Source organism: Zonotrichia albicollis, chromosome 11, assembly GCF_047830755.1.
Source record: "Zonotrichia albicollis isolate bZonAlb1 chromosome 11, bZonAlb1.hap1, whole genome shotgun sequence".
NCBI classification, from domain to species: domain Eukaryota; kingdom Metazoa; phylum Chordata; class Aves; order Passeriformes; family Passerellidae; genus Zonotrichia; species Zonotrichia albicollis.
Genome location: NC_133829.1, coordinates 15483024 through 15510561, shown reverse-complemented (window position 1 = coordinate 15510561; position 27538 = coordinate 15483024). Strand labels below are relative to the sequence as shown.

The 27538-nt window shown below is 41.5% G+C and overlaps 3 protein-coding genes across 6 annotated transcripts in view; 2 read left to right on the top strand and 1 right to left on the bottom strand.

Annotated features, from left to right (window-relative positions):
- The first annotated feature begins 2237 nt into the window (after window positions 1–2237).
- SKIC8 (SKI8 subunit of superkiller complex) lies at window positions 2238–10754 on the top strand. The gene is made up of 10 exons (XM_005487803.3): window positions 2238–2345; window positions 2462–2489; window positions 2846–2951; window positions 3673–3845; window positions 4866–5014; window positions 5330–5423; window positions 6191–6284; window positions 6883–6975; window positions 7584–7662; window positions 9042–10754. Exons 1-10 carry the CDS (start codon window positions 2334–2336, stop codon window positions 9129–9131), a joined length of 918 nt encoding a protein of 305 aa, XP_005487860.1. The 5' UTR covers window positions 2238–2333; the 3' UTR covers window positions 9132–10754.
- DNAJA4 (DnaJ heat shock protein family (Hsp40) member A4) lies at window positions 10162–15953 on the bottom strand. Its single transcript, XM_005487804.4, has 8 exons — window positions 15795–15953; window positions 15574–15714; window positions 13733–13913; window positions 12740–12844; window positions 11780–12007; window positions 11461–11691; window positions 10845–10945; window positions 10162–10760 (listed from the first exon to the last, which is right to left on the bottom strand). The coding sequence occupies exons 2-8, from the start codon at window positions 15703–15705 to the stop codon at window positions 10542–10544; spliced, it is 1197 nt and encodes a 398-aa protein (XP_005487861.1). The 5' UTR covers window positions 15706–15714; window positions 15795–15953; the 3' UTR covers window positions 10162–10541.
- A 6860-nt stretch (window positions 15954–22813) lies between these two features.
- ACSBG1 (acyl-CoA synthetase bubblegum family member 1) overlaps window positions 22814–27538 on the top strand; it is a 37627-nt gene continuing 32902 nt past the window's right edge. Inside the window, exon 1 of one of the 4 annotated variants that reach the window (XM_026793930.2) lies at window positions 22814–23015. In XM_026793930.2, coding sequence (XP_026649731.2) covers window positions 22936–23015 — 80 coding nt within the window. In that variant the 5' untranslated portion in view covers window positions 22814–22935. The remainder of the gene's footprint in view (window positions 23016–27538) is intronic. The other 3 variants (XM_005487805.4, XM_026793929.2, XM_074549503.1) reach the window with 3 other exon arrangements.

Genomic DNA, 27538 nt, shown 5'->3' with positions numbered 1-27538 from the left:
GTCCTGCTCCCAGTGTGCTCTCTGCAGCTGAACTCTGGGCTAGGAAGTGCCTTTTGCAATGTTCATGTGGCATCCAGTCATGACCTAATTCACTTCTATGTGTAAGCACAACATGAGGGGGATCATAATGATCATTTTAATATGGCAGGCTTCTTCCCTGTAACACTGTTTTAAAAGCTGTCATTGGAACCCAGAGGCACTCCCAAGGCATTGCTGTGATTGGGGCTGAAATACCCATGCTGACACAGTGCTCCACAACAAGGACAGACATACAGAAACCTGCTCTCAGTTACTGTTCCACAGAGGCAATTTATCTGTAAATCAAACATGTGGCACACTTTGCTTCAGATTATCCTCTTGATGCACCAAAGCAGCATCTAATCAGCTTTCACTCTATCAAATACAGATTTGTGTCATAAGTGATGTAGGACATAACCCACAATCTCACTCTGCCCTCTCACAGAACAGGAACAATCTTTTCCCATGAAGGCCTAAGGTGTTCACTGTACAGAGCAAATACCAGTGCACAGAGAGAACTTTGAAACCTCTGGGGGGATTAGAAACACTTTGTCTGTCAAAGATTATGTTACAGTCCTGCAGTACTCTATACAGAACTGCAAGACCAAGTTTGATTATTTGAACATGAGGTGAAAGTAGTATATTTTAAGTGCACATTTAAATGAAAGAATTCTTAGAAGAACCCTGGCAAGAAATAGAATAACTTCTTTTACTTTTGGAGAATGTTTACCATTGCATCATTACAAACGAGTAAATGAGGATTTCTGAAATTCAAGACATTAAAGCTGTATGCCTTAAAATCTTCTCAAAGCTCAACCTAATCAGAGAACTAAGGATCCTGTAATTATATGTAAAAGTCTGTAATTATGTGTAAGAGTTTTACCCAGATTTTCATTCTTGACTGCAGAACTGTGTTAAGACACATTCAGAATTCCTCTTTTGGTTGTTACTCTGCTTACTCAGACAAGTTCCATTGATCTCAAAGAGCTTTGTGTACGTATGAAAACTGATTAAGAGCTGTGAAAGACCACTGATCCTTTGTCTTTAGTTTTAAACCTCAGGGAATCTGATTAATTCTCCTGAACTTAAATTCTGACATTTTTTGCACTTTTAACTCAAGCAGAGACAGCGACTTGAGAAACTTTAGCTTCCAAAAGAGAAGTCATACCTTTTTTTTTTTTGGATCTGACACAGATGATTAGCAGGGAAACTTCCTTTCTGGAGCACAAGGAGTGGCTGAGGGCCCTGTGCGGGCTCAGCCTGGAGGAGGCTTGGGGGGACCTTCTCACTCTCTGTAATTCCCTGACAGAAGCTGGGTGGGGATCAGGCTCTTCTCCCAGGAAACAAGTGACATGACCAGAGAAACAGCCACAAGTTGTGTCAAAGGAGGGTCAGGCTGGACATCAGGAAGAATTTCTTCACAGAAAAGGTGGTCAGGCATTGAAATGAGCTGCCCAGGGAGGTGGTGGAATCACCATCCCTGAAGTGTTCAAGCAATGATCAGCTGTGGCACTTCGTGCTCTGGCCTGGTTGACAAAGTGGTCAACTTAGGCTGGATTTGATCATCTTGCAGGCCCCTTCCAACCTTAATGACTCCGTGATTCTGTGAAGTTAAAGCCTTCTGTGCCGTGGCAGGAGCCATGGGCAGTGCTGCAGCCCAAGGAGCGCGGGGTCGGGCAGTGCTGTGCTCGGCCTGCCCCTCGCCTCCTGCACACCTCAGACAAGTGGCAGCCGGCCCAGCCTTCCCTCAGGAGCTTCTACACGGCTGGGCCGGCGGCCCTGACCGCACCCCACAGCTCACACCAGCACTGCTATGGCAGCACCGCTGCCACCGCTGCCACACACCCCGCATCTGAGGGCTGCCCACAGCGATGGCGCCGGCCCCGCGCCCGCCTGGCCTGTGGGTGAGCGGGAAGGGATAAGTGAGAGGCGGAGATGAAGAAGTAAACTGTGGGACGCCAGTGCGGGACGCGGGGCCGGGGACTCGGTGCCGCAGTCCCCGAGGGCGCTGACGGGCAGGACACAGAGCCGGGGCTCGGTCCCCCTCTCCCTGAGGACGCTGACGGGCAGGACACAGAGCCGGGGCTCAGTGCCGCTGTCCCCGAGGGCGCTGACGGGCAGGACGCGGGGCCGTTTCCACCGGCGGGACGTGTCCGGCTGTCCCTCCCGGCCACAGGGCGGCGGCAGAGGCGCGGGGCCGGAGGGCGCGGGGAGTGGCGCTCTCGGTGGTACCGAGGTCATCACGGCGCGACGGCGGCGGGAGCTGTGTCCGGCTGCTGTGGGCGCGCTCCCCTCGGGATTGTTTTCAGAAAGACATGACCACACAGGTAATTAAAAACACAGCGTTAGCTGAGCTAATTGCTGGCTTGAGGTGTGTGTCTGTGTATGTATATATATGTGTATAGGCTGCTCATGTGTAATATTAATTATTTTTTCTTTCTAGTACGGTATTCTCTTCAAGCAAGAGCAAGGTGAGCAAACGCTAACGGGTATTGAGCAGTGTTGGTGTTCTGGGGTGATATAAAGTTGATAATGGCAGGTATCCTTGTGAGGAGACCTGGCTGTGTGTATATTGGGCATAAATCTGAGTAACTCACAGGTAGCTGTGCTGTTTTTTCGGCATTGACGCTGCTCACACAACGCATTGCATATTTTGGAACAAAGAAGACAGTGACAAGGCTCTCAGAGCGCTCCATAGACCTGAGGAGCAAGGCAGGGTCTATTGCCACATTGCAGCTAGCCAGTTCAGCATTACCAAAACCAGTTGTGATCTTCTATCAAAATAAAATTCTTATTTTTAAATTAATGTGCTTATATTCTCTTTTAGCTCATGATGATGCCATTTGGTCAGTTGCTTGGGGCAAAAATAAAAATGATGGTTCTGAAACAGTGATCTCTGGCTCTTTGGATGATCTGGTAAAGGTCTGGAAGTGGTAAGTGCCCCATGTTAATCTGTGTTAGGCCTTAGAAATGGTCCGTGTGGAGCAGCCTTGAATTTCCACAATCTGCAGGGATGTTAGAGGAATGGCACATAGAGCTGCTTCTTTGAGCAAGTTTATCTCCATTGGTGTGTGCTTTCTCTTGGAGTGGTGTGCTTTCATTAAAAAAAAAAAAGAGAATCCTTTTGAAAATGTATTTCAGAGAATACTTAATGTACTTCTAAACCGAAGAATGAGAAATGCATCTTTTAATGAGACAGTGCATTTGGAGATGTGTATTGTGAAGGAAATAATGGGAATAGTGAGAAAGAGGAAATTACATCTTCCTTTTTTATTGAAAAAAAGATCCTGATAATCCTTATGGAAGTGTGCTTTTGCAAAGGAGTTACTGTCTCTTAGGCAAAGCAGTGTGAAGGATGTGCTTCACTTCAGTGGTGGGTTTAACTTGGGTGGGGTGACTGTGAAGATGTCAGTCATGGTACTTTGTGCTGAGCTCACAGGACAGCTCTGGGAGCACCCACAGACTGGGGTGTGATGGACATTTTTTGGTGAGATGTCTTCCAAACTGCTTGGCTGGAATATGATAAATTATTGATTTGTCAGTTCTTTAAGTACAGAGAGTTTGTGTGCAGGCCTTCAGGGAGGAATGTGGATTGTTTGTTTTGTGTGAGGCTGGAGATGTTCCCAACAAGGCTTTTCTTTCCCTGCACGGCAGGAACGATGAAAAGCTGGATCTGCAGTGGACTCTGGAGGGGCACCAGCTGGGGGTGGTGTCAGTGGACATCAGCCACACGGGTGCCATCGCAGCCTCCAGCTCCCTGGACGCCCACATTCGCCTCTGGGACTTGGAGACTGGCAAGCAGATCAAGTCCATAGATGCTGGTCCTGGTAAGACACCAGTGCTGAGCTGGCTCTGCAGGGGAACACTGTGACTTTTCCTGGCAGATACTGAGGGCTTGGGGTACCTGAGGTCTTTGGGGAGTTTAATCTTTCCTATATTTGCAGAAGTCTTTAAGGTTTTATGAACTCGACACAAAGCAGCATCAGACAATTTTACATTTATTTTTACACACTACTTGTGCTTTCTCAGGTACACATAGTAGGCATTTTGCTGTATGCATAAAGCAGAAGCTTCTCTTACACATGCATTGGTAAAGGGATATTTGGAAGAAATAATTCAAGTGCTTATTCAGATGGATTTACAAAGGAGCTCTGAATGTTCTTCATAACACTGCAGTGCATTTGAGCCTTGCATCTGATCCTTTTTTATCCAGCATGTCCAGTCCTGAGCAAGCAAGCCAAAACAGCTATCAATGGTAACAATGCTGATGTTCTCCAAGCTGGAATTCAGGGCCCAAGGTCTTATTCCAAGTATTTCATGAGTCCACTGGGACTCACGAATTTAAGAATAATCTTGCAGTGTTTTAGGCAATTAATATTTAACTTTTAGAAAAAAAATCTGTAAATTACCTTGTGCCAGATAAATACATTGCACTGCTATGAAAAATGGTGGGTTTTTACATTCAGTTGCAGGAATGTTATCTGTCTTACATTTGTCTGCATTTCTCCTGTACTTTCATCTTCTGTGCTTTGCTACATACTTGTGTTGCTTTTTTCAGTAGTTTCAGTCTTTTGGTTCTGGGAAAAAAGTAAGAATTTCCACTCAACTGATGCAGTCTTAAATTCTAAATTTAACATTACATGAGGGTCTCATAAGGTCAGGGTCTTACTAGAAATGTAATCTTTTACTAAATGTAAGTAAATAGCTCAAGATATGCTCCATTAGTTACATAGAAGGGGTGACTTGATGAGCTTGTACATTCTTAGGGGGTTACACACCTAAGCAGATGCATAGAGGACTGACACAGGAACAGGATCCAGCTAACTGGTTTTTATTTTTTAATACAGTTGATGCTTGGTCCCTGGCTTTTTCACCTGATTCCCAGTACCTTGCAACAGGAAGTCACGTGGGGAAAGTAAATATTTTCGGTGTTGAAACTGGAAAGAAAGAATATTCTCTAGACACCAGAGGGAAGTTCATCCTTAGCATTGCATATGTAAGAAGCACATAATTCCTTATGAGAAATTGCTATTGCTGTAATATGTTGTAAATCGGTATTTTTGTTTCCATCTATCAGTTTATCTCTGCAATAATATTAGGTGACAGCCATAGTTCCAAATACAAATTGTTTGACATTTCCCCCTGCACATCTGGAAAATATATTTGGATCTTGTTTGTAGCCTTCAGGATTTTTGGAGCCCAGGTATCTTGCATAGATTACTGTTTGTGAAAAGTTGCCAAGGGAATGTCAGGGCTTACACAGCATAAATACACACAGATGTTGAATCACTCTTTTTGTGTTTTATTACAGAGTCCAGATGGAAAATACTTGGCCAGTGGAGCAATAGATGGCATTATCAATATTTTTGATATTGCAACTGGAAAGCTTCTGCATACGCTAGAAGGTATGCTTTGGTTATTTGCAGTACCTAATTGTGACAAAATTAAAGGATATTTGTCATTTCTGACAAAATTAAAGGATATAATGCAAGTCAGAATAAGCTACAACAACCATGGCAAAAGTGAGTTGATATATTTGTCCATTAGACAGTATTTAGTTATTTGATGTGCTTTAACCTAAACCACTTAAAATATTAGAGGCAAACTGTAAACTCATGTTTGCATCATAAATGCCTTTTTTAAAAGATACAGTCAGTAATGCTTAACTAAATTCTTAAATTGGAGCTCCTTGTATTGCAGAAAAGTACAAGGGAATGAAGCCAAGCCAAATGTGCTGCCTTGCACATGATTTTTCTTTTTCTTGTGTTATTTGTTCTAAAGCAATTTTTTGCTAGTCTAAAAAGTAACTGAACATTTTATGTTGTAGAACACATGCATTTTTTTTTCTAACAGATAAATGGGCTTTTAATGTTCATGTAGTTTCTGCCCAGTTGTAACCAAAACTCCAATCACTTAAATCATACTATAAAATATGACATGATTTCTAACAGAGATGCACAGCTGAAAGAAACTAGTTAGTCTTTGTGTTGCAGACATGCCTTAACATTCACAGTTGAGAATTGCTGTTTCGTTTTCCCTTGTGTGAAGAAGCCTCTGGAGAGAAGGAGGCTTCAGAGGCTGCTGTGTGTGAGCAGGCAGAGCTGTTGCAGCTGGCTGGGCGCTGTGTCAGTGGGAGCAGTGCCAGCCCTGCCCTGTGTCCCTGTCCCTGCAGGCCATGCCATGCCCATCCGCTCGCTGACCTTCTCCCCTGACTCCCAGCTGCTCGTCACCGCCTCCGATGATGGATACATCAAAATCTACGATGTGTGAGTGGCTGATACTGTGAAGCATAGAGCTAACCCTCCACTCTCCAGAATTCCTTTCGGCTTTTGGTGACTTTTTATGTGATAAATAATCTTAAATCGTAAAATACTACATCCTTAGATAGTTTTTGAAAGAAGAAAGCTGTAAATTGAAAACAAATTACTTTCCTCTTATTTGCCTGTAGGCAGTAAGCTTATTCTTCTGTGTATCTATCCTGTGAGCTTGTGTTCACCTCTCCTAAACATCTGTTCTGTACACAGGAAATTATATTTATGACCTATTTCTGTTGCATCTTGCAATACCTTGGAAGACCCTGGGGAGGAAATGGCCCTGCTTCAGTGGTCTTCACCTTCTAAACCTGCATTGCTTTGGCTCTGGTGAAACTCTTTCTCCTCCAGTCCATCTTCTTAGTGACTTCTTTTTATGTTAACTATTTGAAATGGAAAACCAGAATCTGCTGTAGCACCAGTTCAGCTTGGGTGAACAGATGTCCAGAAGTCACCTTCCATGGAACCATTCTTGATTGCACTAGCTAGGGTATATTCCTGTTGCTTTTTCCCTGGAATTCACAAAGCAAATGCTAACGTGTTCTTTCCACAGGCAACATGCAAACTTGGCTGGCACATTAAGTGGTCACGGATCCTGGGTTTTAAATGTAGCATTTTGTCCCGATGATACCCATTTTGTTTCCAGGTACTGAGGTTTTTTAATTGTTTTTGATTATTACTGGAAAAAAAAAGTGTACAAATTGCAGTGGGATCTGTAATGAAATAACATAAAAATTTAAAGGCTCGAGCCAATCTGTGATGTGATACCAGCTGTAGTGAGAGCATTTTACAGAGTAAGTCTTCCCATTGCAGTGTAGTTCCTGACAAGTGAAAAACACCTAAGAGAACAGCAGCTTGATTCTAAATAGCTGAAAAATTGCTCTTGAATCAAGAATTACAACCTAAAGTAGTAGTACATTAATCTACTTGAATTTTAGTATTAATTCTTAAAACAGCTGAGGCAGCTGGGGGACCAAGTATATGTAATAGGAATTTCCTTATCCAAAGAACTTGCCTCAAACAATTTTTTGGCCAAAATGGGAGTCTTCGTTTTCACATTGCAGATGTTGGAACAGTAAATTTATTTTAAAGGTAGTGGAACCTAGCAGAAGATGCAGTCATTTGCTACTTCATCCCTGTATTTGATGGGTGAAAGAGGGTTTCTTACGTCTACCATATGAGAACTTTAATGTTTGCATTAAACTTTAGTTAATACATTAATTTAAACATTAATCAGTGTTATTTTTCTTTCAGTTCATCTGATAAAAGTGTGAAGGTTTGGGATGCTGGAACGAGGACCTGCGTCCATACTTTTTTTGATCACCAAGATCAGGTATGGCTGCTATTCCCTGAGTCACCACGTTCCCAGGAGAGCTTGTGTAGTTGAGCACATTTCTGCTTCACCTTGGTGCTGCAGCTCCAGGCTTGCAATAATGCAGCTTTAGCCTGCTATAGTGAAATTTTAAAAGTTGTGATTATTTAGCACTTAATATTGAACTAGTACTCCCAGGTGTATATGCTGTTCTCTTCCAAGTCATTAACATTTTTCAGGCCCAAAAAAGGTAATCCTGAGGGGCCTAAGTCTCACCAGACTCTGTTACCTTTCTCTCTGGTTTTACTTATTTCTGTGACTAACACAGCATGTGTAAGGGTGGAAATACTTATTTAAAAGGATGGAATTACTTAAACAGATGCTTGAAAGCAGCCTGGAAACCTGGGAGTTTTTCCTCCTTCAGTGTCTGTAATACTGGGGGGTTTTACTTTATTGTTCAGTGATAGCAACCTGTGAGAGGAGTTAGGTTTCTACCCATTTACTCTTTGGCCAAATGTTAGGTGATAAACAGAACAGTGTTTTATTTTAATGGACCACTGAACAAGAAACAAAGGATATTCTTTCAGATTTTATTTGAATGTTTTCTTCTGTAGTACTTTCTTGCTGGTAACCTTCTTTTCAGTTACCTATAGTTGTGGGGGTTTCTTTCCCCTGTTGTTTAGCTGTTGTGTATGATCTCATTCAGTCTGTGGCAGACAGAGATGTGTTAGTTACTGGGAATGCTGGGTTTGGGTACTAATGCAAAATAGCATCCAAGATTACCCAAACCATGCAGTTGTCAACACACCCATTCTGCATTTCACATGAACGTGCTGGGGAGCCTTCACTCTTCCTGATGTCCTTCTGATGGAGATGGGTGTCAGGTCAGAGCTTGTGGAACTGTCTTAGATCAGAGTGACCTGAATTTTTCTAAGTTTTGTACTGGTAGGTAAATGGTTCTCTGAAAGAGCTCAAGGATAAACCTGGTTCTGTTCTTCAGTCTGTCATGGTCTCAGTCTGCATGACAAATACTTCCTCTCTTCCTTTCCTGCACTGAAAAGTACTCTTTTCAGCAAGGGCTGCAGGATGGGCAGGAGTGAGGATGCTTGGGTTGTTTATGCAAACTGGGGCGAGCACCTTTCAGCCCTGCCCGAGTATCTGTGGCTGGGTAAGGCACAGTCAGTGGGAGTGGTGCAGGAGCTCGGCAGGCTCCTAGAGGGCAGTGTCCTGCTCTGCTTCGGCGGCCTCAGCTGCTGGTGAAGCAGAAGCCACAACTACACCAGTTCTAATTAGGTGACTTTTCAATAATCTTTCCTCTACTGCTTGTAATAAATATTACTGCTGCAAAGATTCTTTATCTTTGTGCTCTCTGGATAAATTTGCATATGTCTTATTTACAGGTTTGGGGAGTGAAATACAATGGAAGTGGGTCCAAAATTGTGTCTGTTGGTGATGACCAAGAAATTCATATTTATGACTGTCCAGTGTAAATGTCTTGACTCAGATGCTTCAGTAAATCTCTTGTAGCAGTTTCAAGGGACTGCTACTGTTCTGTGTCATTTTTTACTATGATAAAAGCATTCATACTGATCTGCAAAACCAAATCTAATTCTGATTTTGCTTAGCACAAGAGAAAGTCTTACTTTTTTAAAATAAAAGCTACAGCTCCAAGTCCTTGTGTCTAATTCTTGGGGAAAAAGTATTTTTGGAAATAGGTAGTCATGGGTGAAGTACTGCTCAGTTAATCACCTCTGCCTTTAAACATAAATAGACCAGAGCTGGAAAGCATGGCCGAAGTGTTACAGCAGCTTATTTTAGCAAAAGGAAAATGACTGAGGCTGTGTTATAGATATGGGAAATGACAGCCCAGCTTGTCCTGCTGCTAGTGAGTGCAAGAGGATCACTTAAGCTGAACACCTGTTTCAACAATTGTGTGGTACACGGACACAGATCATTCATCATGGTTTTATTTCACTAAAGGGAACCATTTGTTTCTAACCCTGACTTAATACAAACACTACCAGCAAATAGGTAAAATGGAAAAAAGCTTTAATGGGGTCGCTGTACTGTGGGAGCATGTATGTTACAAAACAGCAGCAGTATACCCAGTGCAAGTGGTTTTGGTTTATTCATTTTAGTTAAGGCACAAGTATACAATGCCTAGGAGGAAGTAAAAACCCTTTCTAGGAAGGCTGAAATACAAAGCTTGAGCTTCTGAAAGGTCAAACTTTTATTTGCAAGTATTTACTTGTATGTAACACATTAGAGGACAGCTTGTAACCTTGGGTCACACACAGGCAGCTGAAGGAATGCTACTGTAAACCCACAAAACACAGGAAGAGGGCTAAGAGGCAGAGAGGAGGGCATGCACAAAATGCTTCTGAAATACAAAATGAGACAGCTGAGTGGTGCAGCTAACACAAATAATCTAGACTAGATGACAGGAGTCTGAGCTTAGAAGAACTTGTTTAAATAAAGGGGGTTCCAGAATGGCTTAGAAAGTACAAGAGAAGCACAAAAAAAGGTGAAGTACTATTTATTAGAAGTTATTCTGCTATGCTTTATTCTATGAAATTAATTTTCCAGTATGAAAGTATTTACATAAGACACTCCACTTAGCCTCTATTGATATTGCCAAAGTCTTATAGAAATAGCACAGGTGAATAAATTGAGAACCTTCACAGCAAGGAAAATTCATACCAACTTGGTTCTCAGCTGTATGACATTTGCTTTATATAGAAAGACTACAAGAACACAATATAAATTAGTTACAAAAAGGTGATACTGACAGCGCAGCAACTCAATTTGCTGAACACAAAAACCACAAGCAGTGGCTATTACAGCCATGCAGTTTTCATTGTGAAAATTTACATCTTAGATGACATCCGCTCCACCTTGCTTTAAGATGCCTGACATTGTACTCCTGTTCTTGGACCCTCCTCATCTTCTTCATATGCTTCTCCTGCACTGTTACGGTAGGTTTGCTCATTTGGATCAAAATCTTCAAGGTCTACCTGATCCATCTCATCTGTAACCATAACATCTTCTCGGGAAGGAAGCAGAGCCTCCAGCAGAGACAGTTTCTCCCTTGGGAGCCAGTAGTGCTCTGGAAACTGGACCTACAATTTCACATATTTTTTAAAATGAGTATTTATTCATGTGTAAACATGAGTATATTGGCTACAGAAAAGCATGCAGCTTACCAAAAACTGTATGATCAGGCTGCCTTTGTCCATTGGAGATTTGTAGACAGGCATCCCTTCATTGTAAATACATTTTAGGTCCCCATGTTTTATCACTTCACCTATGGAGGCAAGAGCTGTAAGTGGGCTGCTGTGATGGGATGGGCATTTCACAGCCACACGAGGCAGGGCTGGGCATTGGGTTCTCATGGCACTCAGGGAGATTGTAATCAGCTCACAGCAAAGACCTAAACCCAAGCTGTACACAGCTAAGGCCATTTAGACTATTTCCCCTGCTATAAGAGAAACCAGCTTTTCGTGGCACAGCCTTCAGGCTGAATGAACAGACACTTTAGTACAATTAAGATTCTTTCCTCTTAAATATCTTTCTGGCTATCCACCAGCTGGGGCTGAGGTTTATTAAGAGGTATTTGACAGCTTTAGGTATAACTCTGCATGTTTTAGAAAGAGTAACAACAACAAAGAACCAGCTAGGTTAAGTGACTGCCTCATGAAGCTGTTGCATCATCTGGTGAGGAAAAAACCCAACCCAAACAGAACAATCTCCCCCAAAACTCCAGTCCAGGTATAATTAAACCAATTAGTTTGCATAGTATTAGTACTCTTAACAACCTACCTGGCCTAGTAGATATGACAAGAACTCGGTTGTCCAGAGTTTCAATTGTCTTTCTGAAACCACATAAAGCCTCTGAGAGTTGAATTCTCATTTTTGTGATTAAGTCATGCCCTCGTCTCTGAAAGACACTGTGATCCTTTTGGTCAAGCACAATTATAACATCACCAGGCTCCAAATCAGGCTCCTGGTCACCTTCTCCATGAAATACTATCTTCTGACCATCTTTCATACCTGGAAAAAGAAACCCATTTATTCTCTGCAGACCTATAGACTATTATTGACTATTATTTGAGAACCAATACAAATACACAGTTCTTACCTTTATCAACATGAACTTCTATGATCTTTTTCTCTCTTACAACCTTACAGCCATTGCAGTTGTCACATCTGTCTTTTGGATTTATTCTTTCACCTTGGCCTTTGCATTCTGGGCACACAGTTTGGATTTGCTGCACCATGCCAGGTCCAATCTGCTGAACTATAACTTGCATCCCTCTTCCTTTACACACAGGGCATTTTTCTACTGCCCCTCTCTTTCCGCCATAACCTTTGACAAAAGAATTAAATTCCATCTCAGTCTCAAATAATTACAGTAGTCAGGCTGGAACTCACTGACTTCAAGAGCATGGTAAGGGTAACTTAAGAGTAGTTCAGTAATGGAATTTAGCTGCCATCACAAAACATAGCCCACAAGCTGGAGGTTTCTACAAACAAAATGTTTATACAGCTTATTGTATTAGCCTCTGCCCCACCCCCCAGTAACTCCTGGTTTCCAAGGAACTGTCAGCATACCAAATTCAAGACATAAACATTCCATTAATACTTGGAAAAGAATCTGCTTATGAAATATTTAACAGAGTACTAAGATGTAAGACCTTATTAAAATTTACCTCAAAGAGGACCAGTCTAGGGAGTACTTAGTAACTGTAAAATTAGTAGCATAACACAAGCTAGGCTTCCACCCACAGCAATTAAAGAAGTTTTACAGAATAAACCTTTACATCCAAGTTCTGGGTGAAGATAATTTTAATTTGGGTACCCCTAACTGCAACTCACAGTGAGTTTTAGTTTGCCATTAGAACAATCACTTTGTAACACTGTCGAGAGACTTATTTTTGGATAAATGTAAGAATTAAATACCCTGGCAGACTTTCAGGGATCAGGCAAAGAATGAAGACACAGAAAAGTAAGAAAACCTTCAGACTTTCTTCTCAGCCTCAGACAAGCCATACAAACAACTTGAAGAGGGATTTGAAACCACTACTTGTGTTTTTTTTACCTTCACACTTTGCACAAATAACATTCTTTTGCAGTGCCAGTTTCCTTGTAATGCCATTATAGAGGTCTTCAAGAGATACACCTAACTGGTGCACCACATTTTTGCCTTCAGAGAAAAAAAGGAAAATATTAATACTTGTTCAGCTTTTGTGAAGATAAATGTTCATGCACAGTCTTACTGAAGAAATGCAGAGTTCATTCCAAACTTTGAACACAACTCAGCCCCCTTAAAAGCATGTGCAATTCCATCAGCTTCGGCTAAGCTCCACCCATTTATTTCCAAACATAAAGGTTGAGCTGTAATTAAAGCAAAGCATCATCAAAGCCACCCTATCCCTACTCCTAATTTTATAGGCTTAACTGAAACAGCAAGATGCAAGGACACTACCAGCTTCAGATCTGTCAATTTAGAAGTTGCTATTTATGCCTGCCTATGAATTTCCATGCCACTTCACAGCATCATTTCAGTGATTTTACAGCAAGTTACTACTTGCTACTTTAACAGGCATTGGGCTTGGAAAGGACAAAAATCGTATCATGGTTTTGGTAGCACACTGTACTCAGTTTCATGTAATTTCTCCCAAATATTTTAATGGTATTTAAAATTACTGAAGTTTAAGTTGATGGTGTCCTTTGAAGCAAATTGCCCAAAAACATATGAGCAAGTGAGGCACAGATTTGGAAAAAAGGAACTTAAACAGGTCTAAACTTGCTGACTTACTGATGTTTCCCCCTCCCCTACAGACTACCCATTCCCCCTTCAACAAAAAATAAATAGAACTTAGCAGAAAGATGGCTATGGCTAAGCCACGTTATCTACTTTATTAGACTCTTAATGCTAGAGTAACTAGAAAAATCATAGTTTACTTATTCTATTGTTGCAACAAGTAATATCCACACTATGTGCACTCAGCAGAACAGCAGTACCATAGCACAGGTGTTTTATGCTTAAGTGCATGGTTAGAGTTTCTAGAACTTGTTTAGAACTGTGTACCTCTTCTCTCTCTATTCATTCGGCCTCCACCACCAAAGAACATGTCAAAGATGTCCATGGGTGAAGAGAAGCTGCCGCCACTCAGGCCTCCTTCTTTAATAGCCTGCTCCCCACCCTGGTCATAGAGGTCCCTTTTCTTTGGGTCCGACAGAACTTCATATGCCTGGGATATAAGTTTAAACTAAAAAGAAAAAAGAAGCTCTGAACAACTATGACCAAAAGGAAAAGTAGCCCTCTCATATACAACTCCATCTACAGATCGAGCCACTACAACACCCTCTTGCAGCATTTGTTTCCAAAAGGAAACTCCCTGGGTCACAGGCCATAATAGCACACTTTTGTCCAGGAAAACCACCCCTTTCCTCCCTCTCCCCCCTCCTCCCATGTTTTAAGTGGGCTTAATTCAGTCACATCCTTACAAGTATACCTTACAAGTATACACCAACTGCATTTTGCTGATTGTGGTAGTTGCAACAACCATTATAACCTCTAAAAAATCCATTTAGAAAGGAATATGGTGCTATCCCTGAAGTCCTGCACGTGCCCAACTGCTCATGGCAACAGCAGTGCCAGTCAGCCTAGAGCTACACAGGGATTCTCCATGCCTGCTGAGCTGGTACATCCAGCTACAGCAGAGATTTATGTGACCAGACACGGGTGTTGCTTACTCATCACAAACACAAGGACTTAGATACAAATCAAAACAATTAAGGATTTTTCTTAAATAGCTATGAAGAATTTCCTATTACTAAGATCACCAACTGAATTTTTAAAAAGAATTTGCTATTACTGGAATGACCACTTCAATTTTAAGATCTCATTTACTCATGGCCATGTAAAGTGGTGTAAGCAAAAAAAGCAGGCCCAAAATAAAAGCAGGAAAGGTTCCCTTAACTATGCTACTGTTTGAGTTCTATAAATTAGTATTCTAGAGATTAACATAAGGTAAATATGGACCTTCTATTCCTATATTAATGTATTAGTAAGCCAGCTTTTAGATAAACAATCCCATCATTCATGTTTTCCCTAGTTCTCCAACTGTGGTGCTCGTTTATCATCCAAGTCAACACAGGGAGCTGTGCGGGTCCGTGTTGATAGCATGTAAAATAGTTCCCTTGTAAGCAGCCCACCCACGTACAGCCCAGTGATTTCCCGGGTATAGTTACCTTGGACATCTGCATTAGCATTTTTCTCTGAAGAAAACCCATCCAGCACAACAACGCTGGCAGCTGGATCCACTACCAGCCTTTTAAATGTCTGACAGCACAGTGGCCACTGGCACACTAGAAATCCTTCCAGCTTTGCCTTTTAACCAGCTCCTCTAAGGACGATCATCCACCGTAACTACAGGGAAACTAGTATGCGCCACATCAAAAAAAAAAAAGAAATGCTGCATCCCCTTTGCCACAGGCCTGCTGCCAACCTCACATGTCTAAACAGAGATATGGAAGTAGGGGAACCTTCACGCACCGGCAATACGCTCCAGAAAGGGCAAAGCAGAATTTGAGCTGGGACTTAGTGCACACTAGCTGTAACAACGGCCTGGCTGTGGGGGACACGCGGTGCTCCCGCGGGCGGCCCTGCGCCAGCCTCCGGTTCTCCCGGCAAGGCCGCCCATGGCGCGGCCTGGCGGCGCCAGTGATGAGCCCGGCTCAGCCCCGGCCTGCCGGAGAGCCGGACGGGGCCTGCGGTGAGCCCGGCTCGGCCCCGGCCCGCCGGAGAGCCGGACGGGGCCTACCCCGCACAAGGGCCGTAAATGTCGCCTGGAGCCCGGCTGCCTCACGGTGGGTAGGTGGGTGGCCCGCAGGCCTCGGCCCAGCCCCGGCCCCGACCCCACGTACCCGCTCGCCCTCACTGGGGTTCTTGTCGGGATGGTACTTCAGCGCCAGCTTGCGGTAGGCGCGCTTGATCTCCTCGGAGGAGGCATTGGGCTTCACCTGCAGGATGTCGTAGTACTCCGTCTCCTTCACCATGGTGGGTGCCTGTGGGAGGACGCGGCACGTTACCCTGGAGTTACCCTCAGCTTATCCCGCCCAGCGCCCCGCCGAGGGCCCGCGCTCACCGCTGCGGTTACTCCGCTGCACAAAACGCCGCCACTGCCACCACCCGCTCGCCGATCCCGGCAGCTCCGCCTCTTCCGCAGCCTTTATAGGAGCCCCGGCCGAATCTTCTGGAATGACGCCGCGCGTGACGTCACGGGGCTGGAACGGTCTAGAACGGCGGCGCGTGACGTCACCGGCGGGGCTCGCGCTGGGGGAGGAGCCTCGGGCCGGGCCCGGGTCTGGCGCTCCGTATTTAATTTGCGGCGGTCCGGGCTGGCTTTAACCGGTGAGGCTCCCCCGGAGCTGTGCCTGGCATGCCCTGAGTACAGCTCACACAAACTGTGCTCGGGCAGTGGGGTACCGAGCAGTTAGCATTGCATGGGAGCTGTAAATTATTATCTATGCTAATGTGGTAATGCAAGTCTATGCTTTCCTCTTCTTTATAGCTTTTGGATTTATATGTCATACTGTTTTTCAATAAAAGTTCCAAAATACTAATTTTTTTATATGGAAGCTTTAGATGTACTTTCTATTAGTTAAAATGTGACAATTTTATGGAGCTAAAAATATACTAAAAACTAGCCAAAATTTTATATATTTGTATTGTAGACACAGTCTGTTTAGTCTAATTTAGAAAGTTCCTACCTACGTCAGCTTCAGACAAACCTAAAGGACTGTGGGCCCAGCAGCGGTGAGGGGTCCATCCTGGGGGGCTCTTCATGGCGGCCACCTCAGTAAAAAACTACCCAAAATTTTATATCTTTGTATTGTAGACACAGTCTGTTGAGTTTAGTTTAGAAAGCTTCTACCTGTGTCAGCTTTAGGCACACCTAAAGTACCCTTTAGACAAACCTAAAATACCCTTTAGATAAACCTAAGGCACCATGGGCCTGGCAGGGGTGAGGGTCCTTCTGAGGGGCCCCTCATGGCGGCCGCCTCAGCGGGTGCCCGTTTCTCTCCCTGCCCTGTGAGAGACTGGTGAGCACCCTGCTACAACCTGCCCCACGCTGTGTGTTAGATCTTCTTCTGGTTAAATGGAAGGCTTTCCTGATGCCTTGTTCCTCAGTATTTTTTCAATTTTTAATTGATTTGGCTAATGTTGTACCCCTGCTCTGTATCTGTTATTTGCCTTTTCCTCAAGCTGGCCTGCCTGGAGCAGACTTGGAAGCTGGGATAGTTTCCATCTTTCTCCAGGTAACCAAAGGTCCTCATATAATTATTTACTGCTCTGGGGAAATGAGATAACTGGTACTTGTGTGGATCTGAGCAATAGCATATTTTCCTAGAAGATGGCAACTTAACACTGAAAAATCTCAAGTGAAAAATACAGAAAAGCTGCATGAACTGAGAACAGATTTTGCTCAAACTTGAGTTGAATAGGAATGTTTACAAGCTGCTCTTTTATTCCAGGAAACAGTTCCTTATTCCTGGGAAGAGTTTTATGAAAGCAGAGCATCTCCTGTGGTTATGATAGCCCAAAGATTCCAGTGCCCTGCCCTGTCAAGCACAGCACAGGTAAAGAGTCAGGATGACTGAAGGAGAGGGCCCTGTTGTTGTCTAACAGTGGGAAATGGGGAAAAATAAAAAGAGGGAGGGATCCGAATGAAAATTCGTCATCACTTCGAGCTCTAGTGCCACTACAATGAACTTCCTACTGTATTTCAAGTAAATACTATTAGAAGATTGAGTTAATACAATCTACTTATATTCAGCATGTGAATTTGCTGAAGAAGGGGGAGCTAATTACAGGAAATCAACAGAAAATATCAATGAAAGGAACAGTTCAAAACCACAAGAAAGAAATCAGTGTTGGTAACTATTATTTTCTCCAAGCATAATTATCAGCAGCTGAACATGTAAATCTATGTTTTGCAATTGTGAAATTATGTTGACAAGTAAATGCAGGAACTCTTCTCTAGAAATATTTAGGGTAAGTTACTCTGTAAACTTGTAGGCCAAGAACTAAATATCTCCTTTTTAAGGCAAAGAAAAGCTTCATTCTCATAATGGTCTCTACCTTAAAGATAAATTAGCTATAATCTGTTGTTATGAACATAATATTTGTTTTTAAGAAGAAACAATAAATCAGTTTATAGCTTGGTAGTAGCTGAATGCTTTAGTAGATGAGAAGCTTTCAAAGCACATAATGAATTTTAGAGATCCATCTTTAGTATGTGATAAAAAGAGTATATAATTTCTGTGAATAGAAATCCTCCTGTAGGTGTGTGTAGATACTGGTAAATATAAGAACTCACACTGGTGGATGGTTTCTTACTGTTAACATTTGTTACTTGTAATAACAGCCAAAAACTTGGCTGGTTTGGATCTTTGCTTAAGAGGATTGAGCCTCCTATGTCATTTACTTTCAGTTTATTAGGGAGACCTATCAGGTTATGTTTACCTTCATATGCAGGATTTGTTTTCTCCATCTTTGGTCCTAGTTGGTGCAATCAAATTATTATTCAAAGTTATCAAGTTATTTATTCAAAGAATTAGTGGGAAAAGTAGTAAGGGTTGGTGTTTGAGATTATAAAAACAGGAGATACCACTCAGTGGATATCCTATGCATCACCATGTGCTCTTATCTGAGAGATGCAGTCATTCTGATACCTGAGGAGAGCACAGTCCTGCAGCTGTCTGAAGCAAGACACTTCCTATTTATCAATACTTTATTTATGGAACAGAGTTAGAATCCTCAGCAGATGGCTTTGTCATGATCAGTAATAAATGTGATACAGCCTTTACACATGCAGACATGTTTCTCAGCAATTACAGTCGTGGTTCCTGTACTCAGCCAGCCTGGTGATGAAGGGTGTATGTGCCCAACTCTGTTTCTTGTGGTGCACACCTTGCCTCCTAAAGTTTGTGGTTGTTGCTAACCAGCAGTTCCTTACCCATTTTTCAGATGAGCAACTAATTTCTTTTACTGTTCTTTCTTTCTTGCCTCCTGCCACATGTAACTTGAATCACCTTGGTTCTTTTTACTTGCCCAGTGTCAGATTTGCGTGTGGGTGTCAACAGGAAAACAAGCAGAGAATTTCTGTTCTCTGCAGGGAGGCAGGAATGGACTGGGAATGGGCAGTAATTGGATCTGGAGCCTGTTGCATTTAGCCACCAGAGGACTCTGGTTCTGAAACAGCTTAGCACAAAACAGAAGTTAAAACTGCTTCCCCCCTGACCTTGGGACCATGCAGCATCTTTATATCCTACAAGAATTATGCATTTATCTTTTAATCCCATTATATAAATCACTGCTTGAATCTGCTTGAATTTGCATTTTTTTATGTGGCTGTATTGCTATTTCTCATTCTCATTGAGAGCAGGATCCTGGAGACAGGTAAGAGAACAATCTGCTAAACTGCAGCTGCAGCTTCTTGCAGCACCCTTGATTTTTGTAAAGTATCAAAAAAACCCTTTTATTAAAAACACCGGGAAAAAAGTCAGGAATCCGAGGGATTGTCTCTTTTCAGTCACACTAAATCTGCTTAAAGAGCTTCAGTATTTCCTCTATAAGGTGAAATTAGAATCACAGCAGACTTTCCTTTGTGCTCAGCTGGATTCTTTCAAGCATCCAGATCTCAAAAGTTAGCACAATTTCTACAAACTTCTTAGGGAAATATCCTTCGAGTAATGTTTTTAAGCTATGATTTTTAGTCTTATTCAAAATGTGTGTTAAACAATAAAGTGTGACAATTTCATTTAATGAACCTTGAATGGCCCTGAGCCTGTAATTATGATATGAAAAGGATGTTTTCTATAGAAACAAACTGTTAGAAAAATCTTTTTGCTATAGATGGAAAGTAAAAGATTGATATCTCCAGGAAAAATGTAAATGATGGCATTTGTTTGGAGCTATTTTAGGGTAGTGTGTAGTGAGTAACTAGCAGTCACAGGTTTGTCTGATCTGAATTCCTGCATTAGAAATAAATTAGTATAAAATGCATACGTGAGTTTAAAAAGCTGTTGCTTGCCTGAAGCTTTTCATTCTGGAATCTGCCCTCAGCATCATCTCCTTGGCCCAAGGTAGCATAAATTGGTTGATCTTTAAGGTGTGTGATTAGACTCACTTGTTTAGTAAGATTTAATGGAGGCTTTGGCACTGTAATATTTGAAGACATGTTTGGATTTAGCATTTTGCATATACCCCAAAAACTACTCTCATTTAGTAGATCTGTGGAGTTTAATTTTTTTTTACTTTAGCTAAAATGTTTTAGACACTGAATGAAATTTTTAATTTTATGAGAAAGTAGGAAAAAGAGAGAGCTGTAGATAATCACAGTAAATGCAGTTAACAGAACATAGCAGGCAGAGGGCTGCAGTTAGTAGCAAGTTGAAAAGCTGACAGGCTCTAAGAAAACTGATATGAAATAATAAAAAATATTAGAAGTGGTGCAATTTATGTAAAGAATTGTAACAAAACCTTTGAAACAGGCTTTGAATAGAGGTTATGAGATGTTCTGCTGGTAGTGGTTGTGAGGTAAGGTTTTTTTTTAATTTTATTTGGATTCATTGGTGGAAGATGGGAGGAACAATAGGACTACCAGTTTAATGTTTGCACCAAAAAGTATTGTTTGACACTATTTGCTACCAATTATATGACTAAAAAAAGGGGCCCTGTCATGCAGTTGCTGAAACTAACTGGGATGACTAGCAAGGAGCATCCAGAGTTAGTCCACCCCTCTGTTCATTTAAGTAAATACAGATTTTATGGTGAAACATTTAATTTCTTGCCTTACAAGTAAATAGATGGGGGAGTACACAGCCCTGGGTAGTTTCACGTTTCCATAGTCTAACTGTGAAATAAACCTGAAACATCCTGTCCCCAGCATGCTCCACCCACACCAAGGCTGCTTTGCCTTGCAGTGCTGTTGGTCACTGCTGGACCTTAGCAACAACATGGCTTTGGTTTGGCCTCGCTGATATTTCTGTTTGGGATCTTGTGACTGTGCAAATTGTAGGGACAGTGTCTTCAATTCTGAGGTTGCAAATTTCTGAAAGATACCAGTCCTAATTGCAGAGCAAAGGATGTGAACAGTATGTGAGCTTTATTTGGCTTTTATATTCCTTTCTTGCTTAGTGAGCCTGTCAACGCCCAGAAATCTTATCCTGTAGCTGCAGAAAGCAGCCCATCCCAGCACAAATATTCTGCTGGGTCTAGTGCAGGCTTGTGCAACTTGCATGCAGGCAGATTTAGGCATAAAATAAAAGGATCACACCATCTTGTAAGGTGCAACATGTAAAAACCATTTCAAGATGAAGGTTTTATCTGCTGAACTCCATGTAAGTTGCTGGCCTCATTTGTTAGGATTTGTTTCTTGAAACTTGAAGTCAACCTAGAAATGTACCAGAACTGCAAAGGCAGGTTCTGTGTCAAACTATTGCAGCTTGACATTGATGAGCCTGTTGTTCAAGTGACAAGATGGTAGCTGACAGTTGCAGGGAACACAGTTTATCACAATGACGTGAGTTTTCTGTTACAGTCACACAATAGAGAGTCCAAAGCCACTCTTCTCTACCAATTCCCACTGATAAATTCCCCTTACTTCACAGTCTGGCTTCCCTTCTGGCAGTAACAAGCTGCCCTTGTTACTGGAGGAGTGGTCTGCCACTGGAAAATGCTTGATTGTGTCAAAATAATTTGCTAACCATCAGCAAGTTTAAGGAAAATTATAGGAAAAACAAAATAAAAAAATCCTTCATAAATGCAGTGTACACAGAGGACACATAAATTTGAAGTTATCTGTTTATTCACTGAAAGTACAAGACTTAGAGAATGAGCTGCCATTTCCTTCCAGGAGTCCAGCCTGTTACCCAGCCACTAAGCACCCAGGATGCAACTTAATCAGGATAATTAGCAGTTTTCTAATTGGTTTCCTTCATATAGCATCTAAAATACTTTAGATGACCTGAAGAAGAAAAAGAAGGGTTTTCTTGCAGCAGAGTTTTCTTTATTATATTACTGGAAAGTTGGTTGCAAGGAAGACACCTTGTGGCTTTCTGCAGAGAATTGTTGGAATAAAGGGTTCAGAGAATTATCCCAAAATGAAAGAGCTAAATCAATCCTGACAAATAGAGTTTTCCTGCATATGTTGACAAATTTTTACTATTGAAATACCCCTATTTTGTGTTCAGATCTTTTCAAATCAAGTTTCTGGTGTTGAGAATAGATCCCTTAGAATCTCACTTCAGTTTTCCTTCATTTCAACTTGCATTGTCAACAGTTATGTGTTTGGATATGGTGCAAGGCACTCTGGAATAAAATCCACACTTTCTACAAAGTTAATATTTGCTATCTTAGGTACTCCTAGTCACTCTGGCTCTCTTTGTACCATTAAGTCAAACATTTTAGCTGATGTTCTCTGGCTCTGAAGGCCATGGCACAGCATGGCTTGCATCTCTCTTCCTCCTCCAGACAGGGTGGTCAATAAAATCATCTCCAGTACAGCCTCTGCCCTGCATTGTCCCAGGCAAGGGCCAGTTCCTACAGAGCCATGCCAGGGAAGGTGCTCGCAGTGGGTGCCTTGAGCCATTCTCTGGATTTTCTTTAGTTTACCAGTTTACAGCTGAACTGGTCTCTCTTACATCCTGGGAAGTAATTTGTTCAGTCATGTGTAGAAACCTCCATGCTATACCATAGGCCTGCTCTGGTGAGCTGCAGGAAGTGCTGCTGTAGTTGTGGTGCTTTGCTGTTGCAGTGCTGGGTTTCATAGGTTGAGTTGACTTTAAGGCATTTCCTAATTAATCTGTGTTTTCTTTAAGCAAATAGCTTCATTGAATGTTCTTTTTTGAAACTAGACTTAGTAAAATTAGAATTGCTTCAACTTGTGTGAATGAATTTGTGGAAATCTTGGCAAAAGCAAAGATTTGCATCTTAAAGCATTGTGAACTCATTAAAATTCTTCTCATGGATAATTAAAGAAAAGTGAATTAAAAAGAAAGTTTAACAGTAAGTGGCTCACAGGCACTGCGACATTTCAAGCATGTTAAAATCAGAAAGAAATAGCTTTTGTAGCAGTAGACTCCTCCTCTTGCATTACGTGTTGTTTTTTCCAACAAATAACCAGTTACTGTTGGTTTCTTTGGTTCTCCAAGTGGCTCATTTATGCCTGATCTGCACAGCTTTTCAGCATATTTGTGACCAGCTTTGCAGGGTTTGTCAGCATGCCTAACAGTGGAGAGACTCTCACAACACAACTGCAGACTGAAAATGCAAGGAATGTTTCAGGAAGCTGTGAAAATGGGTAAAGTAGCTTGAGCATTTATTTTAACAAACTCATGTACTGATTTTTCCCAGCTTATGTTTCTCTTGTACTACTGTGCAGATGCACAAGAATTTTCCTGGTATCTCTACTATCTAATGAAGAGTAAGGTGTATCCTTTGAGGCTAGAATAAGAGAAAGTTGTTAATGAAGATTATAAATAGGTTTATTCTCCTTTGCTAAATCCTACTTTGACTTTAAACCTACTAGCATCATTGGGTAGGTAATATGTTGCTTGTATCTTATTGGCATATAGGATACACCTGTATAATGTTTATTTTACAGCATGGAGGCTATTTAGCCTCTTCTGGATTTGGGGGGGGGTAATCCTCAGGTAATAATTGATCTCTGTGACAGATCATCTTCTTCCTGTCAAAGGCAACAGAACTTAACCAGGTAACCCATCTTTTAGAGGTGGGAGTGGGGAAGTGAATTTTAGAGGAGTGTATCTTGATGTTTATGTTACCTTTTACAAAAATAATCCTGGTGGGTGCTGTGTCCTCCTTTCTGTCCTAGGCAGCACAAAAAGAACATGTTGTTTCTTCTACTTGTTGATCTAGCACTGGAATGGTATCTTCTAAGAGAGAAATCTCCCCATCTCTAGAGTTGTTGGAAGTACTTAAGATTAGAACAAGACATCTCATGGGAAATATTTTGGCTTCTGATTGTTAGAAGTTTGTCAGTATTGCTAAGGACTAATATCCATTTCCAGAGACTTAATTTAGTCTTCTGTTAAAGTATATCTAACTTCACATTTCTTTAGGGACTAACTTGCATGTTATGTCTCTTGGAAGATTTGTTTGATCCTTTCAGGTAAAGGATTGTTGGGATAATTTCTGCCATAATGGTTTCTTCTGTTCTGGGCTTTGTAATCCTGGATAAGAATCATGAGGAGCAATCCAAAGATTTGAGGTTTTCAGACCAGGAAAACGTTTAAGAAATCTTTGAAAACCTTTGAATGTATTGTTGTTGCTTCTGGAATCCCAATGTAGTTAAGTAATACAATTGTCATTTTTTGGTTTAACCTGTCCAAAGATCATAAACCATTATTTGACTTGTGATCCATATAGGTATATGTACACTCCGACTCATGAAAGGGAGGATTTTGCTAAGTCAGTAATAATGCCTCTATTTTAGTCCAGGCATGCTTCTATTTGTGACTTAATAAAAAAATTAAAGTCTGAGTTTACTTTGTTAAGGAAAAAAAGTTAAAGGAGAATTTAAAAGTACAATGGTTTGCATCCACTGCAAACAGGAAGTTTAAGGTTCCTGTGTTAGATATATGTTTAGCATTTGGGTTTTTACTGAATTTCTGATGGAAGAATCCCAGACCCTAGAACTCAAAATACTTGTGATGCATTCAAAGTCTTTGGCATAAACATCTATGTTTGTTTGTTTTTGAAGATGCCAGTGCAAGTTGCCATGTTTATGCTGTTGCATTAAATGCTGTTGTTTACCTGGTGTGGTTTGAAGTTAGGTAGCAAACTCCTGTCCCTTTTTTAGTATGCTGGAAGTAGGATTCCAAGTAGAAAGGACTAGACAAAGAAAATAAAATTGTATCAAATGGAAATAGGAAGATCTTTTATAAGGCTGAAATTGAATCAGTATGACCTGATTCATTCAATGAGGCAGAGATGAAATAAGGAGTTCTGTGTGACCTAACTTTGCTACATTCCCTGCAAATAGCCATACAGAGACTGGGAGATTTCTGCTTCAGGTCTGGGATTTTGCTGTGCAGGGGAGGACAGAGCCAGAAAATCTGTACCAAGGTCAGGGCAGGGTTGTAGTATGCTCCCAATTGCTGAATAGAGCCTTTTTGGGGGAGAAGAAAAAAGGCTCGTTACATTGTTTATTTCTTCCCATTCAGCCATGAAGTTCTCAGCTATCCCTAAAACTGCTCTGCTCACCAAAATACATGACCTGATTTTTGAGGATATTTATTCTCAACAAGAATAAAATGCTTCAGTTCTGTTTTTTGCAAATAAAGAAATAGGTTTTACTAGAAGGTGTGTGCCAACTGTGTTATATGGTAAAATAGATCTCCGCTGTTTAACACTAGTATTTTGTTCTTTATTCAGCATTTGTTTAGCTTTTAACTATATCTTTGTGCGAGAATTGTGTGAGTAATTTGACAAAGACTGGTTTCTTGTGCACTGGGAAAATCAAAGTGATTGTTGAATCAGCTGAGCCTTTTTGCAAGAATAGGAACATATCTGGGCTGATCTATGGCCCTGTTTTTAAATCTCATGAGGGCAGGGAAACCAATTAACAGCTAAATCTAACCTGTTCTTCAAGGGCAAAGGGGAACTTTTAAATAGAATTAATAAGGAATGTATTATAATATTGCCCTCATTTGAATAGAGGAGTAATTAGTAAATAAGATGACCAGTCATAATAGACAGCAGTGTCCTGTAAAGGGCCATGGGGACTTCCTGTGACTCTCTACTCATTATAGGAAAAATGTTACATTACAGAAAATGAGGGTTTAAAGAACTAATGTGGTGTGTCATTACTGTGGGGTTTTTTTTTCCCTTATGTCATAAAAATGAGAAGACATCTTCAGAACATCTTGGGTAACAGTTGGTAGCACCTCAGAGTCTGGAGATAGAGTATTTTCTTGGCTGTTTTTGTGCCAGTCTCTTTAGCTGCCAGCCTATCAAAGCTGTGGTGCTATGTTGATTTTAGTCAGAGTGACTTTATTGTCTTTGTCTAGAACTCTAGGTCAGATCTGTGATTCTGAATTTATTGTCTTTGTCACATTGTAGAAATGTGCTCATTTCTACATTCTGTCCCTAGAGTTCTGTTTTAAAATACTGGATTTGGTATTTTGGTCTCTTATAGGATACATGGGGATTTGGGAAAGGATTTCTCATGAATGGGATCCAGATGAAGATATTTAGTTTCTGAAGTCTCCAGGCAAAATACCAGAGTCATTACAGTTTTCAGAGGTTACCCATAGGTAATTTAAGCCATTGCTTTTTGCTGCCAGAAGAGTTGGCAGATGAATACTTAATGATTCCCTCTGGAATTCAAATGTCCCAATGAGCTGTTGAAAATGTCTAACACCCAATGAAAAATTTTTAAGAATGTGCAGATGTAGACCCAAAACACTCCCAAAGCAACTCTAATGCAAAGTAAGGCTGGTGGAATGTGTATAGCTGGGTTGGCCTGGGGAACATGCAGCAAGAGCTTGGAGGGGGGAATTCCTCAGTGTTGGAACAGAGATCAATATTTGGGACACTTGTCACCAAGACTGGAACAGCACAAGATGGGCACTTGATTAGAAGAAGGATGTTTTGTCATCTATATGGATCCATATAGTGGATTCCTTAAATAATCAAGCCAACAAGCTGCAGGAGTTCAGAGAAAGAATTCACTAAGTTGTCCTCAAGAGAAGCAAGTAGTAAAAGATAAAATCAAAATTTATGAAGAAGTTCTGCCTTGGAAAAAGGCATATTTTCCACTTCAGCCTATTTTTTGTGTTTATTAAATAGGATTAATATTTAATAGTTAGGAAAGCCAGTTCAACAAAGAAGTGTTTGAGGGAAAAATGCTTGTGCAAATGGGAATCTGCACACATTGCTCCCTAAGATAAACACCTGTGTCTTACAAAATATTTCTTTGGGCAAGGCAAGCAGAGAAAGGAGTTTAATTAAAAGGTGGGGACTTTGTTGTAAGAAGTATGAAGTAACATGCTCACTGCCATGTGAATGCAGTCTCTGGTGAGCTTGTAGGTGATGTGCCCAGAGGAGCAACCAGGCAGAGGAAGGAGCTGCAGTGCTTTGGATCATCACAGTGAGAGCAGAGCAGCACTGAGCCTTCCTGAGAGCCCCTGGTCTGGAAGCAGTGCTGTCAGAGCATCCCCAGGAGAAGCTGAACAAGATTGCTCTTTGGAAAAAATCGTGTAGGGGACAGAGAAATTGTGTGCACTCTGCAGACACTGTAACTGAGCTTTCCCTCCCTATTGGCTGTGTTCTCTGTTGCAGACAGTCTGCAGGATAATTTCTTTTGAGAGGGCAAAAGCAGAAAAATCTTGCAATCATGCAAGTTTTATAATAAAAGCTTTGAAAGTTAAGAGGACCTGAACTGCAGTAACATAGTTGACCACATCCAGAGCTTTGCACCTTGAACATACTGCTCTTCTAAACAGAGGCATCACATCACAACCTCAGCTGATCTGATAATGAATGCAGCATCTTCAACAGTGACTATGTCTCATCCATTAAGCCAGAATGAGAATAATTAATTAATAAAAATATTCTGCTGCATGGTGATCTCACATGTGGTACAACAGTACCCAGGAGCAGGGTGGGAGTGGAAAAGCTGTGTAATGAAGAAGCCTCTGCAGCAGGAATACCAAGAAAGGGAGGAGGAGATGGTATCTCCACTGTGAATCTGACAGCACAGGTCTGGAAGCTCAGAATGTGGCTCTGAGTGAATGTGTGGTCTGAACTACCCACTGGTTTTATGACAAAAAAATGTTTGAGTCTTCTTTGTGAGCAGCT

Coding starts and splice junctions, on each gene's coding strand:
- SKIC8 (XM_005487803.3), top strand. Junction 2,490..2,845: donor TCTCTTCAAGCAAGAGCAAG/GTGAGCAAACGC, acceptor ATTCTCTTTTAG/CTCATGATGATGCCATTTGG. Junction 5,424..6,190: donor GCTTCTGCATACGCTAGAAG/GTATGCTTTGGT, acceptor CTGTCCCTGCAG/GCCATGCCATGCCCATCCGC.
- DNAJA4 (XM_005487804.4), bottom strand. CDS start 15,705: ATGGTGAAGGAGACGGAGTACTACGACATCCTGCAGGTGAAGCCCAAT. Junction 12,008..12,739: donor TATTTGTGCAAAGTGTGAAG/GTAAAAAAAACA, acceptor CTTTTGTCAAAG/GTTATGGCGGAAAGAGAGGG. Junction 11,692..11,779: donor AGAAGTTCATGTTGATAAAG/GTAAGAACTGTG, acceptor TTCTTTTTCCAG/GTATGAAAGATGGTCAGAAG.